Genomic DNA, 19,794 nt, shown 5'->3' with positions numbered 1-19,794 from the left:
TGTAACAAAGTACATTCAATCAACTACTCTACTTACATATAATGTTGAGGTACCAGTACTTTAAATGAGTATTTTAATTGTATCTACCTTTGTACTACATTTTTGACAATATTGTACTTGTTACTGTAAATTGACAACTTTAGATACTTCATTACATTATTCAGATTATTAGCTAATACCAGTGGCGAACCGTGTCTATCACAACTGGACCTTCTGTAGACACACACACAACCCCTGCAACGTGTTTTTGCAAAACCAAACCACTGAAATGCGTAGTGCATGGACCGAGAAAGACAAACAAATCAACGTAACACTGTAATATTACAGATCAACAACACAGATACGATTGTCATGTATTCATTTTATTTACATTTTATACAATTTTATTTATATAATTAAATCGATTTATATATATAATATATATGTCAATATATAGTTTACGATATAGCATCAATATACAAAGTAATTAAAAAGGACATATTTTGTGCCTCTACTGTGACATGTTTACATGCTTTAATGTTGAAAACATTCTTTATTTTTCTCATAGCACCTCTTTTTACTGTCTGTCTGAAACCAGAGCCCAGCCTGCTCTGATTGGTTAACCGCTTAGATAGGTCCCTCCTATTAGCCTATAACTACAATGTGTTAGAGAACTAGCCAATAGAAGCGCTATTGTTACAGAGTTCACTTTTTTCCAGAAGTAAACATGTAGTCCAATCAATGGAGGCGTTTTAGGCAGGGGGGCAGCATGTGTGAGAGAAACCCCCTCTTGAGTGAACTTTGGGATTTTTACATGCACAAAATCCTATATCACACACTAGAAAGGGAAAAACCCCAAAAGGTGTAATACATAATAATGTATGCCTATACTGAAGTGAGATTTTAGATGCAGGAGTTTTACTTGTAACAGAGTATATTTACAATTTAGTATTGCTACTTTTACTTAAAAGATCTGAGTACATCTACCAGCACTGGTGCTATCCAACCTTAACGTTGCACTAAAGACAAAGCTAACAACATAACTAAGTCACCCCCTAACAGGTATAGTTGAATTTCACTTCAAACTGAGCCCCCAAAGGCTTTTCCGTTCTGCTTGGAACGTTTTCAATTATTTCGCTTTGCTTTGATTACTCTCTCAATTATGTTAAACTAGTTGTTGCATGTGCCAGGAAGCTGTTCTCATTCATTACATCTGTTTCTATCTTTCTCCCAGTCTCTGTAACACACATACATGAACGCAGACCACCAGCCTCCTCATTTGGTCTTAACTCATCTCCAGCTGTGTGCCAATTTGCCTCCTCCAGAGTACATGGGGTTTGGGAGGGGGTGATTAGGAGAAGGCACTGCGTTTAGGTTGCATACATGTGTGTATGTGAGTGTGTGTGTGCCAGTAATAGGTTCCATCCTCATTACCCCATAATCCCCAGCTGCTGTGCAGTGCTCACTGGGTTTCCTGGAGGGAGAATTCCAAACTTGTCACCGGATTTACAGTGGATTCCCTAAAGATCCCCACTGGATTTCCACCCCGTTTCCAATATGGCAACTCTCCCAAGGCTATAAATCTTCAGTTAATGATTATTCTCATGAATCTGTCAAGTTATTTTTTTCTTTAGACAGATCGATTATTCCTTTAGTCTGAATAATGTGAAAAGTACCCATCACATTTCCTTGACAAAGGGAACTCTTTAATTGCTTGTTTTGTCCAGCCAGCAGCCCAGAAGATACCCTATTAAAAAGATGAAGTCAAACTTTAAATATGTCCAGCTTTCTCCAGCACCTGTTCAACGCCAATCCTCCCATGGATCCAATAAACGTGACAATGTTTTCCATATGTTTTTCCACTTTACTTCCAGTCTATCATTGCCAACTGGCCGTGACGGCGCATCACAAAGAAATCTAAGCAGGGCACAGGCAACCAATAAGCACAAATTGGTCAGAGCCATCCGATCCAGTTCAGCAGTTTATAACTGTAACGAATGAAAGTGCACTTAGGTGGAAGAGAAGATAGGTAATGAGGTATTTTATGTGCCATATGGTCTTTTAAATTCTGGACAGAGAACCAGCTTCTAATCCTCTTTGCCTATTCTAATCATGTTTAATTTATCTTTAATCAACATTGTCTTATTTTATTTCACTCATTTCTACAGTTGTTAAATAACTACATTAGATTTGTTTTTGCGGTTTCAACCAGTGTCATTTGCTATAAATCCTAATGAATAAAATGTACATTTAATAGAGTAATGCTAACATTATTCTATATTTCAAGTTGAATAAAGAAACATGTATTCTCCTATCATATATCTTATGGTCCACTGGCCTGTTCTGCTTCTTATTATTTACTTTCTATTTGAAGGTTTTTTTCAATTTAGTTTTGGTACAATTTAATTTCACAGATTGTTCAAAAGCTTCAAATATTTCAATTATTCATGATGCATTTTAAATAGGTAAACAATAAGTAAAGCATATGTCCAAATAGTGGAATATTAGTACGAATTAGTCTTAATTATTTTAACATTTAAGGTGCCGCATGTCTTTTCTTTGTCTACTGCTTCTTTATTGTTCTTTTCTCACCTCTTTACCCCACTCATTATCCTTGTTTTCATCTGCATCTCCCCCTACAGTACATTTCTCCTTTCCTCCCCTACTTAAGTTCTACCTTATCTCCCTCTGTCCGGCCTCCTTCACCCCCCCGTCACCTCTCCCCAGCCCCTTATCTCTGCCTTGGTGACACTATCGGTGCCAGGGGCCGGTGACAGATTGACTGACTGATAGGGGAGCAGGTATAGAGGCTCTGGGATGGATTGCAGGCCATGCAGATTGGCTGGCAGGCAGACCTGTGCTCATAAAACCCTCTAAAAGGAGAGCAGGAGAGTCAGGCAGACACAAGGACAGCTGGCAGGCTCACTGTACGTGCTGCTAGCAGAAGAGAAGCGGCTATAGCTATCAAGAAAGAAGACATTTGAGATATGTATCTCATACCCTGAGCTACCTACAATAAGTGTACCAGAATACGTCGAAAACCACAAGGCAGATGACAGTTGGGTTGACGTATGAGGAAAGCAGAAATGTGTGTGTTACGCTCTCACGCATACACACTCTCTGACGGCGGATATGGAGCCAGGAGGGGCACAAGCAGACATCCCAAACACGACGGGCATGCAGTTAGTTATACACTTTCCACTGCTGACCACCCAAATTGACACACACAGGCGTCAGCATGGAGACCACCAGCACTCTGAGTGTGTGCGCCAGTATTTATACATAAATCTGTGGTTGGTTCAGTCTGTCCTCCACATTAACATTATCTCCAGGCAACAGGTCAACACTGTGATTGGTTAATGTCTCTGCACCCACTAAACTGTGCATATCGATGATAAGAGTCATTATGACACTCATGGAGAGTAACATGATTCTGCTCTGAACACATTTTAGCACAAGTACATGCTTCAGTACACATTATTTTGAAGTATATTAATAAAAATGATGAGTAGATAATAATCAAAATAGTGCATGATATTTAAAAAACACACTCATTGCATTTATGTATAGTACGCACACAAAAAAGCATGAATACCCTTGCTAGAACAAGGCAAAAGGGGTAGAAGGACAGGCAAAAAAAGCATTTAGGTAGATTGAGAGAGGATGGGAAATAAATGTAGACAGATAAGTAGAGACAGAAAGACAGAGAGATAAAATGTAATACCTCATTATGTTAGCTATGTGGACGACATGTGTTTGTATACTTGCTTTCCACTGGGCACAAGACATCGATATCTATTAACAGGACTGTACTGGATTACCGCAGCTGTGCATGTGTGTGTGTGTGTCTCTGTGTGTGTGCGTGTGTGTTAACTGAGCCCTAGCCTACTTAAAACTGTCACATGTCACTTATATTCTGTTGCTATGTGATCTTTGGCCGGGATGAGCTCTTGGCTGCATGCGTGCCTTTCCCTTTCTCCGTCTCTATGTCTGGTCCGGAATAAATAGTTTTTAGCAGATTTTCATGAATATTTAAGCCATTAAGTCAACACAGTTGCCTAAGAAACTGACAAGAAGTTCAGCATTAGTATTTACTGACAAGATCTTGATAAAGGACAGGAAAAGAACATCACAAAGTGAACAAAAACAGCAAACTTCAACACAATGTTGGAGTTGGAGTTAGGGTTGACAATTAGTTGTATTGTGGACAATTGGATTTGATTGAGAGGTTCGAAGTCCATCGTATTGTCTTCCTGGCTAATTTTGTTTATTTCATTGAGTACCTTTTATAACATGTACAGGTTTATATATTTATCTTAATGGTACTGTCCAGCACGATATGAAAGTATATTATTTCTGTTGAACTTACTAAAGCCATAATCTTCCAAGAAATCTTAGTTTTTGCACCTGCCATCATGTGATTCATTGAATTAAATGTCATTGGTAGATAAACTCTAAAGTCTTAGTTCTGTTAACTAAATGGGCAATCACTTTATTTTGTAGGAGTTCATCCCATGGGAAACTTTCTCAGACAAGCTTTTTCCCCATCACGTCCTCCATTCAGAGAGTGAATGACCTGTACTTACTCTTTATATGTATTGCAGTGCCATATCAAAACAGTTTTTACTAGAAAATATAGAATATCACTTGTTGAACTTTGTCAATCTTTGTGCTGTTTTCTGTTCCAGACGAGGCCCAATGGATCCAGTGGACTACCCCATGCAGCCCTGGGCAGGTCATTACCCCGGACCCCCCCAGGCCCCACAGGGATACCCTCAGTCCCCATCCTACCCTAACCCCAACTCCCAGTCGGCCCCGTCCTACCCTGGCTACCCGCCTGGTCAGCCATATCCCCGGCAGGTCGACCCCCGGGGCGTTGACCCCCGGGGCGTTGACCCTGGGTACCACCCCCACCCAAGGTAATGAAATGCAAAGTTACTTTATATAACATGACCCATAATGCTCAGAGGCTTTCATTCTGATTTTCTTATATTGGGATAATGGTGGACCTTCCTGCTTTCTGCCTTCAGCTCCCAGCAGAGAGGCCCCTTGCGGCAGGACGTGCCCCCGTCTCCTACCCCTCCACTTCGTGGGCTGCGGTACGACACTATGACACGTGCAACAACGGGTGGGGGTTACAGGTAGGGGCGATTTGTGGATGAAGATGATCCCAGGTAAATTCTGCATCAATACATAATAAGAAAGACCATAAAAAACCAACTCTGCTCTAAGAACATGTTTGTTGGGTTACAGGCACATGGTGGATCCCGGTCCAGACCAATATGGCTACCCTGGGGAGGGAGGGCGACAGCAACACCAAAACCAAACCAACCCAAGACAGAAGAATGCCATGACAGCAGCTGTGTAGACGAATCAGGTCCAGACATGAGAATGAGCAGAATGCTAATTGCTTTGTGATTTGCTGCTCTTCTGCTTGCGGTACTCCAATGACATAGAGTTGAAACCTCTAATTTGAATCACTATTATTATCAAACATTCTCTACGCCGTTTGAAGTATATGGTAATACACAGAAAGGTAAAGGAGGTTAATTATAGAGTGGCTGGCATAATGCATAATGTCTTCTTGTTTGAAGTCTTTTAAATTGATTTGAGCCTTCCCGCCGTATAAAATTAGCAGGGTTTTTACTTTTCAATGTACTCTGATTTAGTCGTCTCTTTCAAGAATCAGACAGAGCCACAAAGGTAATTGGGTCCATTTGAATTAAGGCGTTACATAAAGCTCTACCTTTTTTGTATTGCACCTCATGGTTTTACTGCTGCCGCACAAACAGGACAAAAGATAATAGATTCTAAAGTACAATATAGCATTGCTTTGTGGTCTTCTATCTCCATTCAAACATCTAAATGACACATTCTAGCATCAGTGTTCTTGTGCAATAAAGCCAAATGTAAAGACTATTTAGAGTGTTTCCAATAAAGTGGCTGTTAGTCTCCTCGAGTTGAGAAGTAGAAGATGATGTTGAAAATGTTCCAAAAATCCCATATCTATTGTCATTTCATGTCATTCTACCACTATAACTTACGTGTGTTTTTGAATATTTCACTTTATTTTGAGTGACTTCTTCAATGAATGAAAACTTCTTGGACTACATGTTCCAAGTCATCAATACTCAATTCATGGTACAACCTGTGTTTATTGAATCTATCCAATGTGACCTGAGTTTTGCTTAATTATATCAGGCAATAAATTCAGGGTCACTGTTGAACCTTTATCAAACCACTACAATCGGCCTTTTGGTCATATCTCAGTCTTGTAGCAGGCTTTATGTGATGGAATATTGACGATTGCAGAACCGATAGGTTAACGAAAAACCAACAGGACAAACATTAAGTCTCTGGGGGCAACTGACCCCCAGAGACTAGGTATAGCCTAATAATATCTGGGCTAAGATCTATTCTTCCATACGCTACTCAGTAGTAGTAAAATGGGATTCAACGAGGGAGTTAAGATATGACATCTACGACTGGATTGTTTGAGAAATAGCTAATTATCAAGCTAATAAAAAGCTCTATTGTTGTCAGATAAATGCCGATGAGTTCCCCAGATTACGTTTCGGGCGATGCGTTCTGCCTATCTTTACTTCTGCCTGGGATATTTACTTGCATGCAACCAGAGCCTAATCAAACATCAACGGAAAATACCACTAGGACTCAAACCGGAAACCAGAACCCTTCCGTTACCAGTATCTCGTCCAATCTAATCTGAAGATCAATATTCAGATATATCTTCAAAAACTTTAATGACTTAGAGATGTTTGTACTGTTAGGTAAACCACTGCTGGGTAAACCAGGCAGAAAAAGTAATCATGTAACTGACCAGTTGTCAGTGCTTATCTTCCCTCTGTATTACTAAGCAGCCTCTTTTTCTCGTTGTCTGTGCATGCCATGTACTGTAGTTCGGTGTGATGGATGGCACATCTCTGTGACCTGGTGGTGTAGGCGTCACCGCGTGGTGGAGTGCTTACAAGTCCTGTTGAAACATGGACTGAGCTCCAGAGTGCTCTTCTCAGCACTGCACCACAGAGTATATCCATTTAGCCACTTACTCTACCATCAATTAAGTGAAACCAAGAGTGAGAGTCCAGCTCACCATTTCTGTGTTTCGCTCTACAAAGCTCAGCAATATTCATTTCAATGGAGATTAAATGTTTAAAATTACATTTCAGGATTAGGTGAATTGCATTTTATGAGATGAGGATGAAACCCACTGTAGTGAATGTAACAATAGGCGCTTTCACACCAAGTACTTTTCCCAGGAAGAGTTCCTGGAACATAATTCCCCGGAACTCTTTAGTTCCGGAGCTATCTAGTAAATCGCGTTCACACCGGAATAAGTCCCTGAGGGAGGATTACGCAAATGAAGCCGCTGACGTCACTTCTTCTTCTTCTGCTTTGGGTTTACTGGCAGGCCGCAAACAACTTCACGGCGTATACTGCCACCCGAAGTCCCCGAGTCCCTCGGACTCCGGGAGGCAGTAAATCGCCACCCGAAGTCCCGGGTAAATCACCAGAAGCGCCAACACCTCCTCATCACTCTGGCGCTGCCACGTTTTATTTTGTGTTGCTATAAATTAGTCTCTCTCCGTTGGTGCGCTGGGCTAATGCTAATAATTCTAATGCGAGCAAATAAAATGGCGGCTTCACAAAACTTTTCTGAGTTTTACGGGGCGTGGTTTGCAATTCGCCCAGCCAATCAGAAATTGGAACCTTTTCCTCCCCAGGAAAGTACCTGCTCTCTAGCAGGGACTGAAAAGGGGTGAAAAGGTTCCCGAAACAAAGTTCTAGTTCCAGATCTTTTTGGTGTGAACGCAAAATCCCAGGAACTATCGGAACTATTCCTGGGAAAAGTACTCCGGTGTGAAAGCGCCTATTGAAGTAATTTGACCGAACCCCATGCAGATAAATGTGAAGTAGATTTAGTCTCAAACCATCTCAATCCATGGTTTGACAGGTCTGACAGGAAAGAAAAAAGATGAGAAAGATGAAAAGAAAGGAAAAGTATTGACAGGTAGAGAAGCAATGATATAACAATGAAGCAAAAGGATGTAGGGAAGAAAGAGCGATTAAAGAAAGACGTGATAGACTACAAGTATGCATGGAGGGAGGTGGAATAAATCGTAAAACATGTGCAGTGCCATAAAGGCCAAAGTCTTTGGGTCCATAAGGGTTTGATTCAGAGGGTTTTTAAATGAGAACAAAGCAGAGAAAAGATTAAAAGTTCATAAATATTTGGGCGGCAGTTGTTCTGCAGTAGGAGGAGGGTTACAGGAGTGGGCTTTATTGATTGTATGAAGTTACTTTGGGAATGACTTAATGTGTGTGTTGTCAAGATGTTATCACTTTTCAGTACCAGTACTGAAATCAAAATTCAAAATAGTAGTGAAAGAACAATAATAAACCACAGTTTAAGGAGATTGGTCAGATGTTCAAGTAAACAGAAACCACATCCAAATTGTCTCATGATGCCAAATTGTTCACATGCCTCGTTAGATCATTCTCTCTCTTGCTTAGTCATTGTTTCTTGACTATGATATGATGGAAAGCAGAGAAAAGGCTGTACATCTCCATATTTCAGTGATTGAAACAGTCTGCCATTTTTGCTTGAAAAAATTACTTTATGATATGATGACAAATATTTTTCTGTCAATTGAACAGTCAATTAGTTTTCCTATTTTCTTAGCTCTGAGGTCAAATAATACATTAGCTCATAAATGTACATTTTAAAATGGTGATTAAATGTTAAAACAGTAACACTGCACTGAAATGATGAAATCCCTTGTTTTACACTCCAGGGACCTTCAGTGTTGATAATGAGAATTTTTAAATAATCATTTACATTGAGGAATTAAAATGTGCTAATCTGTACCAAAAAGAGGTTTGTTCATTACCAAAAGGTAACTGTATTACTTTAGATTATCGTAGCTGCCTATATGCAATACAGCATATTATGAAGCAGCAGAGAAATGATCTGCTTGGGTCACATGGACAATTTTGCTGTTATCCTTCCAAAATGTTTTGCACCACTTTGAGACAGAAAGATGGAATATGTATTTTTAGCCGTGTGTATCTGAATGCTGGGTAAAGCTTTGCATAGCTGCAGTTTATTGAGATGTGAACATTACATTATCCTTTGTTACCGGTACGCAATTCGCATATATGTTACTCTTTGAACGCATTTATTTTTGTATGTATTTCTTTTTTATGATAGTCAGGGTTGTTGGAGTGTTGAGTTGCCATGCTACTGCAAGAAACCACCTTTATTTCAGTTATTTTAGTTTTTCCTCAGTATTGTATAAGCAATTTACATGAGAATAATCAACTTTACAGGTCAATTTCAACTTTAATTAGGAAGAAAACACATATTGGTACTTTGCATAGCATGGATAACATCACACTCTTAGTTTTTTGGCAATAAATAATATGAGTTGCACAAGCTGAAGGTACTACCCAGTCTCCTGTATGTTCTGGTACTCCTAGTATGAAGAAGCCAACTTAAAAACATCTATCATAGAAGTATAACATTTTTTTATTAAACTGCTTGTATCCAAAAAAATCATTTTATAATGTCGTAACAATAACAATGATTGATATTACTGTTTTCCTACATTTTATATATTTATGTATATAACATTACATTTTGCATTAAAATATCCATTTTAAAAGAGGGCTTGTCAAAGTTGTCTTTCTTAAACTGTTTTAAGCATGTCTTTTTTTTTCAATGCATGCCCAGCACATCTGCTAAGGTTAATTAAATATGAGTCAGGAGAAATTATTTCCCTCATGTCCCTCCATTCCGTGCAAGGTGAATCATTAACATTGCCAACCCAATTTAGTCCATCATTTAAGCTGCTGATAAATTGTACCTTTGTGATAAGAGATAGATGTTGGCCCCTAAATTAATGCAAGACTAATTATCAATTAGAAAAAGAAGATAAGGTACACTGATTGCAGCAGAAACTTTTTTTTTAAGTTTCTTTGGCGGGGTGCCATCACACTGCTAGGTCATATCCCTCCGATTAATAAGCATTTAGTCACAGGCTGTGGCTTTACGGTGCTCTCGTATTTATCTCACTGGGTGCTGGACTCGCTCTGCAATCGGAGAAAGTTAGTAACACAGAGGCCAAGGGACGGCTTTATCTGTCAAGACTTAATTAGCATATCCCAGACCTCTCGGCCAATGGGGAGCGGGAGAGGAAGTAATTAAATTCTCCCAAGTCACTGCCAAGGTTTATTTTGTGCACAGTGTTCAGTATGGATCTACAAAGTTTGTGTATTTTCCAATGTCCTGATTGTAATGGCTATTAAAGTACTTGTGTTTGTGTTAATGCATGTGAGAACTTAGTAGTAGTTACAAAGATTAATTGCAGTGTGCTTCTGGAGTCTTCTTTGTATCTGAATCTAACATGAAATGAAGCAAATGCAGAGTGTGGAAGAACTGAACAGTTTACTGTATACCTGACTTATAAATGTTTGACTAAATGATATCTTTCCATACTTATAATTTATTCTCCAGTTCGGCACACTGGTCAAATGCCCACATCCCCTTGCTAATCTCTGTATACCACTCTATGGCTTCTTCTCTATCATTTAAACCAACCAATTTTGCTAAGATCTCCATAAGCCAATAATGTTTTTGTTGTCAAACTTTACTTTAAACTAACCCTTTTCTCTCTCCTGTCAGTTGTCCTTTCAGTACTAACAGACCTCCCTCCGCCCTACATACTCTCATCCGGATCTTCAGCCATCTCTTTCCTCCTCTTCACCACTACCAGTGTTTAAACATTGGAGAAGAGTACTCCTGTTAACCAGCACAACCTCACTAACTATGACTCGGCAAAATGGGGTCTGATTGTTACAGACTCGCCACAATTCAAATTCTTATTTCTGCTTCATGTGAAAACAGGTATTTGTTCACTCTAACTGAAGTCTCTCCTGATTGATATATTCTGCTGCCTTTGACCTCACTGAAACACATCTGTATTTATTTCAGGCCTCAAAGCTTAATGTATTTAAACTTTACAGCATCAATGAGTCTTAATGTTTTTTTTCTCAACCCACTCCCTAAAACGGATACAAGCCAGCAGTGTGGGACTTCTCTTTTTTGAAAAAGCAGAACGGACAACAGGTGGAGAAAGTCAAACATCCAGCAAGCTAAAAGACTTAAGATATGTCAAATGAAAAGAGTGTTAAACCTAAAAGTGATAAGGTAAGACTCCTGTTGTATACTCGTGAAAATTGTTGTTACTCATGATTCCAAATAACCATTTGCTCCACTTACCTTAAGGTAGCTCACTATAGGAAGGCTTTTCTCTTCAAAACTCAAATATTCTTCACATCTTCAGGTATTTCAATTCAATATTCCCAGGGTATGATATGTTGAAAACATTTTCAACGGTCAACTCATTAGCTAGTGCCTGAAAAAATCCTATTGGCCTGCATTCTTGGTGAGGTAGAAGTTCTTGAAATGTCTTTTGTGTCTCCCCATACTTTCAAAATTGACCATATTACGTATGGGAAGTGCTCCTATAGGAACCAGAATATCTGATAGTATATCAAGACTCCAGTTCTGTGACATATCTTTCTGATAGTGGTCAGGATAATTTATTGTATCTTTAATTGATGCATAATCTGTCCACTAATAAATCAAAGTACAGTATCATCCTGTGTTTCCTGACAGACTGTCTGACTGAGTGGTCTCTGGAGGTCATCACGGTGACTGATGCTGTGTTTGAGTGACTGTCAAACAGCCTGGTAGACTCGCTGGCTGACTGAATGAAGTAGTCACTGACTGACTGTGTGTGTAATTGCTCCAAACCCCCTTCCAAGGCAGGTTTGGCATGCTGTAATTATTAGCAGTTATTATTAGTATAGTTTTAATAATCATTGGAAGCCATTGTAATTAGGATTTCCCATTATGACTGCCTGCCAGTTTGTGGATGTGTGAGCTTGTGTGTGTGTGTGTGTGTGTGTGTGTCTGCTTGGCAAGGTATTGTTCAGTTGCAGCTATTACTGGCAGCCTGGCAGTATGCTTTGTGTTCCCTTGACTTCTGATTGTTTTTCCTGTACACTCTTTGTTTGAAGGCCACGCTTGGAGCTGCCAGACCTCCCAAAATACTCATTAATTATCGTCAACTTACGATCTTGTTTTCTTTATGACTGTGTACTAATGATTAGAGTGTGACAAGCCCCGTCCAGAATCAGGAGTGTGTCGGGTGCACAAACACATCCATTTAAAACATCTTAATACAAATATACCACTGTGTTCAGGGTTGTTGGAACTTCAGTGAGTTTAAATCATCATTGACGGAAACCGATGGTGCAATTCAATACTGTATAAATCAGCATTGATACTGTATACAGAAGTGATACACAAGGCCAGATGTCTTTTTTCCATTTAGTCATCAGATTTAATCATCCCCTTCAGCACTTTCTATGCTCTCCAGAAAGATATAGGAAAAGCTGCATTTTGGGTGTGGTTGTTTAAAAGGTTTATGAGATCCTGAATCTCTTGGACAAAAGCTGAAGTTCAAAGTTAGGTCAGAGCAAGTTTGTTTTAGAATATTGTTTTAACGTTGAGTGTTATTGTTACATTTGGGGAAATTAGGTATAGTCTCTATATCTGTGTGTATTACGACTGTTGATTGCAAAAATAAGTCTGATTCCATAGAGGTCTATGAGAAAATGACACTACTTCTAATTCGATTTTCATTTTTTCAACATTTTCCTAAGGATGTTCTGAGATCTTATTTAAATACAGCATGATGTTCATTTTGTCAATTATGGTCCGATTAAGAGTTGAATATTAGAAAAAAGCAAGGTATGCTATAAGGGATAGCTAATTTGTAATTGACAAATTGCGACCATGATCACAAGGTGTGGCTGCCACAATGTGGTTCAGCATTAGATTTTTTTAGGTTAAGTACATTTTGTTTCAAGCATGATTTTCCGCTAGCCAACATTAGCATCCGAAATAATATCACAGTTAACCTGAATTAATAATGGACCTTCCAAACTAAGCTATTACTAGCATTAGCTGCTAAGCATTTGCTATTCAAGCAATACCTGACTGCATTGGGTCTTGATCCTCCAAGGCTCCATCGGGTCGCCATAATATGGTCAAAAAACACGATGGCGACAGACTAAATGCCAAACTTTGGGCTTTCAAAATGGTACAGTAGTCTGCAAACTAAGGGGTTACAACATATGACTACTTCCAGTACATTATATGTTCTCAACCTTTCTGACTTGCAACTCTTTAAAACAAAGCCCTATCATGTCTACTTTGGAACCAGTTAATGTCAACAGGTTGTGAAAAATTCAACCAAAGAGACGTAACCCTGCTAGTGTAAATGAACCGTTTGAGGGTGTTGACCACATACAGGGCCGGCCCGTAGCACTGGCGTCATTTTTGACCGATTGCGCTCATCCTAATTTTCGGCCTTGATGTAACAATATTCATAATTAAGTAAATGTAACACCCTTTTCACCCCGGTTACACTTTGAATTTGCCCTGTACGATGGGCGCTGTAAGTGATGAAAATGGGGGATGTTGGCTTATCAGGCGCCCGCAGCTCACAGCCAAAGTGCGAGTGAGCGTGGGAGAGAGGGAGGGTGCACCGGTACCGGCGCTGTTGTTATTAGAATCTATCTGGTGCTAGCTGCTCTAACGGATATAAGAAGAAGATGTTTCTACAATAATGTGGAGGGAGAGTCCTCTCCAGTCAGACTGAGAGGCTGATAACTACAGCTCAGTGAGGTAAAGGACTCTCAGGGTTTAGATAGTTTAGTTTAGTCTAAGTTATCTCAGTGGGTCTCAAACGGTTTGGTCACAATTTATGTAAACAAATATTTCCAAGGCACTCCTTTATAATTATTGGGATAAACAGGTTTGAAATCATTCCAATGTATACTATAGGACAGTAAACCAAAAATATTGTTTAAAGTTGGAGAGATAAAAAAATAAATAATAAATGTTAACTGTAAAATAAGATATGAATGAACAAAAATAAAATACGATACATTTATTTGTTATTGGCTATGGGTTATTGGTTATGTTCATATACTTATTTGATTATTAAAATGTAAACCGATCTTTTTCATATGGGTGTTTAGAGTTGTACCCCCTAGATCTAGTCTCTAGTAATTCTGCTCAAAGTGCTCCAGATTGAAGCATTTTACTTTAAAATGTTCAAACATTTCTTCCCGTATACCCCCCTAGAGGATGTGACGTCCACCCCCCATTATATTGTGTATTCCTTGGATACTCTATTTATCTTTTCTATTGTACGATTCTCTGGCTGGGGGGGGGGCCGCCAGCTAAAATCTCACCTAGGGCAGCAAATTGTCTAGAGCCGGCCCTGACCACATACAGAAGAGCAGAAGTGGAACTGTTGATTATGACAAATTCTGTGTATCCCAAGATTCACATCCTGACAGGGTCATGGACAGTGTATTAAGAATACTGAGTGTGTCCTCCAAGTGCTTGTGTAAAAAAAATACATTTCCTTTGTCCCATTTGCACAGTAATGACTTGTGGTAAAGTCCACGGACAGATGTTTCCCCTTTTCCCATTCTACACACACACACACACACAAACACACAAACAGTGCAACACAGTGGTAACCTTGAGGCATCTTTCTAGCACACATACTGTACTCATGCTCTCGTTCTTGCTGGATCCTCCAGGTCACTGAAGAGGTGAAGGTGACTGGGCTGATCCTCAGCCCTGGGCCACACTTGTGTGTGTGTGTGTGTGTGTGTGTGTGTGTGTGTGTGTGTGTGTGTGTGTGTGTGTGCGTGTGCGTGTGCGTGTGCGTGTGCCTGTGCGTGCGCCTGTGCGTGCGCCTGTGCGTGCGCCTGTGCTGTTGCTGTGTTCGGCTGCTTGCCATCTTTGTCTCATGATGCCAGTTCAACCTGGGTCTTCCAGGATAGAGGAGAGCAGCCAGGAGGTTCACACAAACATCACTCAGGTATGAACAGTTGGCCACAAACTCCCACACTGCTGCGAGCAAAATCAAACACATGGGATGATAAACTCACTCAGACACAAACACAAAGTCTGTGAACCTGAACCTGGAAGAGTGCGCCCTGGCCTCATGTGACTTTCTCAGTGATCTCACAAATGTAGAAACATCACCGCAGGAAGCAAAGACAACCAATATACATGCTGTTTCTTCTTGGCTTGTATGTCCTCACCTTGTTCTTATGTGTCTCTTATGTATTCCTCTATAGCAAGTACTGTTAGTATGTGTAACATCACATAACTCAGCAAAAGGTTTGACCTGCTCGTTTTAGATATCAAAAACTGGTTCTTTCACACAATTTACCTACTTAATCTCAGATTTGCCGTTTGATGGCTTTTTACATGTCTTTTCCCTCACATTTGAATACGTTAAAGGCAGAAGAAGTAAGGTGTTTGCTGGTTGCTGTTTGTGAATATAACATTTAAATGTAGCCCTTCCTTCCAGGATTCTATGTTGTTATGGAACAGGTTTTGTTCTCCATGCTATAGCTTGCCATTTTTTGTAGCTTCTCTTGGATACATGCTTAAAACCTGATGGCGTGTTTTGTATAGGTCGAAGCCTAGAAATCCGACAAATATCCCAAACTACTACTACTACAGGGTCTCAGAAGATAGGGACACTACCAACATTTGGTCGGCTCTTGGGTACGAGCATTAGCAACCATCAGTTTCTTCACTTCAGTTCAATAAGGACTAGCACTGCAGCTTTACTGTGTTTTTTATTGTCAAGACGTTTGAATGTCCTTTGTCCTTTTGTTAGATATTAATAGACACACTATTCAACACCTGTGCATGTCATCCTGATCTGTGGGAAACACATTATTCTTTACAGCAACACTATTTAGTTTGTCAAGAGGAGCTGATAAAAGGAGAAATGACACCATCAGAGAGAGAATAGACAAAGTGAGAGAGGACTGCTGCTTTTTCTCTAAAAAGGAAATTAAGTTGCTTTATTCACCTCAGCAATTGTCTACTTTTCTTTCATCTCTTTCCACTATGCCGACATAACTTGTCATTTCATTGCTGATTCCTTTTCCTTTGTATCCACATTTCACAGCTCCCTTTCACTCTCTTGTTTTTGATGACCTTGTAATATGATGGAATTTGAACACAAAAATATGGTATTGAGTCTTTTTTTTTTGTTATGTGTTTGCTGATATAGTCATAAATAAATTACAAAACGGCCTCATTTTCCATAAATGTTCATTTGTCACTGAAAGTTTCCAGTGCAGTCGAAAAGGATTTTATCGACTCTGCGGTCAAGAAACAAATTCAGCACACAAGCTAACATGACATTTCAATTAGAGAAATAAAACAGTGATGGAGTTATAAAGCTGTCAGTCAGCAGCTGTGACAACACTGGCATAGTCTTATCTGACTAATGAGTGTTATTGTTGTCAATAATATTTAGTTTTCTAAAATAATTACAACAGAATAAGCCACACAGAGCTAATCATACAGAAATAACCAACCTTGAGCGTACTGAAAATGACTAGTCAAGTACATTTATTTCTAGAGAAACAAACAATTCTTCCCCAAATTGCTTTATAGGATTGAAGGATCGAGTCAGTGTTCATTTTAGCACCTGATATGGATTTAGTCTTGTGAAATGTATGAGTATAGGTACAATGTGGCTAGTGAAGTGTAGTCTAGTTTTAGTCAAGTAAGAGATTATTAGAATGCTACTTGGTAAAATGCTCTCCCTGCACGTTAGAGGCTTTAACCTTCAGCAACAAATCCTTGCTGATGTTTTGCTACTCTTACACTATTCTTCCGATTTGTCTTTCAGCAGCACAAACCGTAAACCCACTAAACACATTTCTGCAAGCAGAGACCATTTTTATATTTAAATTACATAAACAGTTCTGAAAAAAAGTACTTTTAGATTAGATTTAGCTTTTTATTTGATGCTAACACCAAAGCTGTGCACAGACCCAAACAAGAGTCTCAATTCAGAGCTAAAATGAGCCATTAAACTTATTAGGTTACTTAAAAATAATGAGTAGGAACTCCAAGATGTTTAAAGTTGTTTCTGTTCCACTGAGTTTCTCACACACACTTACAAACACGTTGTTGTGCCTCTACGCAGACGATGGCCGCTGCTTTTAGGCTGTTTATCTGTCCAACTTTTGTGAACGTGATATCTCAGAAAAGCCTTGAGGAAGTCTCTTTTAATTTAGCAAAACATCCACTTGGATCATGACTGAACTAGTTCCAACTTTGTGCACTACTACCCATGGTTTGAGGACTTTCTTGCCTTGAGTTTAGCTTAACAGTTGTTTCTGTTGGGGTAACCACTGACTTTATCACACACTCACATATTGTACCGCCTGTACGCAGACGATGGCCGATGCTTTCGGGCTGATCATCAGTCCCAATCTTGTGTATGACTTTGGCACAAATCTCCAGTTTTATTTAAGGATGAGCTCATATGATTTTTGAGGACAAAGTTCAAGGTCACCGTGACATAACAAAACTTGTTTTTGGCCATAACTTGTAAATTCATACCGATTTATGACCATTTCAAACAAATGAATAATAGGATAAAAGTGATGACATTATGAAAGACACAGATGTAAACTGCATCTTGAGTGGTTGGCAAAGGCGTTCAACTGCGAGGTGGTTATTCTACAGCTGTGGGGAGCTTTTGGCTTACACACACACACACACACACACACACACACACACACACACACACACACACACACACACACACACACACACACACATACACACACTAGTCAGTTAAAGTCAGTTTGACGGATGGGACCAGCATGACATGAGCAATTATAATCTTCCCAAAAATACATCTGCCTCTTTACACAGTCCCTGACCAAGCTTATAGACTCTGTAGTTGAGGATTTGTGTTCAAATCGCTCGAGGGAAAAAAGCAAGAGAGGCGACAGTGAAAGAGAGATGGGGTATAAACTTGCATCTACAAATATATGCCTGTTTAATTTTCTAATCCCAAGCCAGAGGTTGCAGTGAACACAATATCCTTATATTCTGCGATGTTCTTCAAATACATGCTGTTGGGCAAGTGAGTTGATTTCTGTGAACGGAAATAAGTTAGAGAGATAATGACAGACTAACAGCCATGCCTTTGTTGGTTGCGAGACAAGATATTAGAGGCATAAAAGCAGATACATATAAGTTAAATAGGAGGAATGATTGTGCACAAACATTTCACAACAAAAGCACTCAAGAGACACAAAGTGAGACTTTAGTAAAGGAGAAGAAAGAGACAGGGGCACTCAAAGACAAAGAAGAGAGGAAAAGGCTCATAAATGACAGGAGAATGAAAGAGGGAGATAAGTGGCGAAAAAATGATATTACACAGTTGTTTATGTTTCTTTGTGTTATCCAGTTTGACCACCAATCTATTGTCTGTTCTGTTTTTATTAGTTGTTAAATGATATTAATTCAGTGTTTCTCAAAGTGGGGGGCGCAGAGGCATGACAGGGGGGGCGCGAGAGACCAGGAGGAAGAATTAGAAAAATTATTGATTCGAAAAAATAATATGATACAGTACAGTACAAGTACGTCTGGGTCTCTGTGTTTCATTCAAGCTCGGCTCTGTGTGTGTGTGGAACGAGCCATTTTGTGTGTGTGTGCGCGAGCGAGAGAGAGAGAGAGAGCGCACCGGTACCGGTGATCGTTGTTGTTAGCTTCTGGTGCTAGCGAGCTACGCTAACGGATATAAGGAGCTTTTTCAACAACAAGGTGGAGGAGAGTCCTCTCCTGGCAGACTGAGAGGCTCAGTGAACTAAAGGACTCTCTGAGTGTAGAAAAGGTAAATCTTCATACCACCATTTGATATATAAACAGCTTTTAGTGCACTTCTGAAACATGGTTGGTATCAATGAATCAGTTTGATTTTCTAGTTTCTATAAAAACGGGGTCTTTACTATTGCTTAAGAATTGAGTTCGACTCCTGACTTTTCCGTGTGTTTTATTTTTATTTTGTTTTTAAGATATATCTGTTGTAATTTATTGTCGTTTATTGTGATTTGTAGTAATGTGTTTTTATTACATGTACAGCACTTTGGCTCGACCAAAAATCGCTTTTAAATGTGCTATATAAATAAAACCTGATTTGATTTGATTTGAGTTCAGACAGTAAAGAAGGTCGGGACTGAACGCAATTCTGCGTTTCTCAGAAATAAGCCAAACTTTGAAGCTTCTTTTAGAGCATTAGAGGGACCATTTTTGCAATGGATTGCTGGATTTTCTGGTTAAATGTAATTTCTTCAATAGACACTGATGTCATTGATCTAGCTCTAAACATGTTCTCGAACGGGAGTCTCTTGAGTTCTCCAGCTCAATGTTAGTTAACTAACAGTTGAGGTTCAGAGTTTGTTAAACCATCTTTCTTGAACAGGCCCCCGTGCCACCCCTCTAAGACTTCCCAAACTCCAGATGGTCAGCGCAGCTCCGTTCTGACTCGCTGCGAGAGCCATAAGTTGATCTTCTCATGAATGAGTGCCATGTGCTGGCATGGAGAAATGGTGGACAGATTCTCTCCTAAAGCCTGTTTTATCCTCTGGAAGGCAGTGGAGGCAGAGCGGAGGAGATAGGGAGGGTGGGAGAGAAAGAGAGTGGTTTTAGGACCCTCCAAATGTCACCCACTTTCTTCTCTCCATCTGTCTCGCTGTAGCTGTGTTCTCTGTAAAACGTGCGAAACAATGTACAAAATGTCAAACAAACACAGTTTCACCAGTTGAGGTTAAACCTGCGGTGTTGCAGATACTTGGATGATCTGTCTTATATCC

General features: G+C 39.6%; 1 protein-coding gene across 4 annotated transcripts in view; it reads left to right on the top strand.

Annotated features, from left to right (window-relative positions):
* Positions 1-9,664, top strand: part of pard3bb (par-3 family cell polarity regulator beta b) — a 236,063-nt gene extending 226,399 nt beyond the window's left edge. For 3 of the 4 annotated variants that reach the window (XM_034134298.1, XM_034134299.1, XM_034134297.1), the window contains exons 24-26: positions 4,668-4,898; positions 5,010-5,120; positions 5,233-9,664. In XM_034134298.1, the coding sequence (XP_033990189.1) occupies positions 4,668-4,898; positions 5,010-5,120; positions 5,233-5,347 (457 nt within the window). In that variant the 3' untranslated portion in view covers positions 5,348-9,664. Of the gene's footprint in view, positions 1-4,667; positions 4,899-5,009; positions 5,154-5,232 lie in introns of all 4 variants that reach the window. The other variant, XM_034134300.1, reaches the window with a different exon arrangement.
* Positions 9,665-19,794: the final 10,130 nt, after the last annotated feature.

This window comes from Trematomus bernacchii, unplaced genomic scaffold (genome assembly GCF_902827165.1).
Source record: "Trematomus bernacchii unplaced genomic scaffold, fTreBer1.1, whole genome shotgun sequence".
Lineage (NCBI taxonomy): Eukaryota > Metazoa > Chordata > Actinopteri > Perciformes > Nototheniidae > Trematomus > Trematomus bernacchii.
The sequence above is the reverse complement of the archived record's forward strand: the minus strand, read 5'-3'. Positions and strand labels throughout refer to the sequence as shown.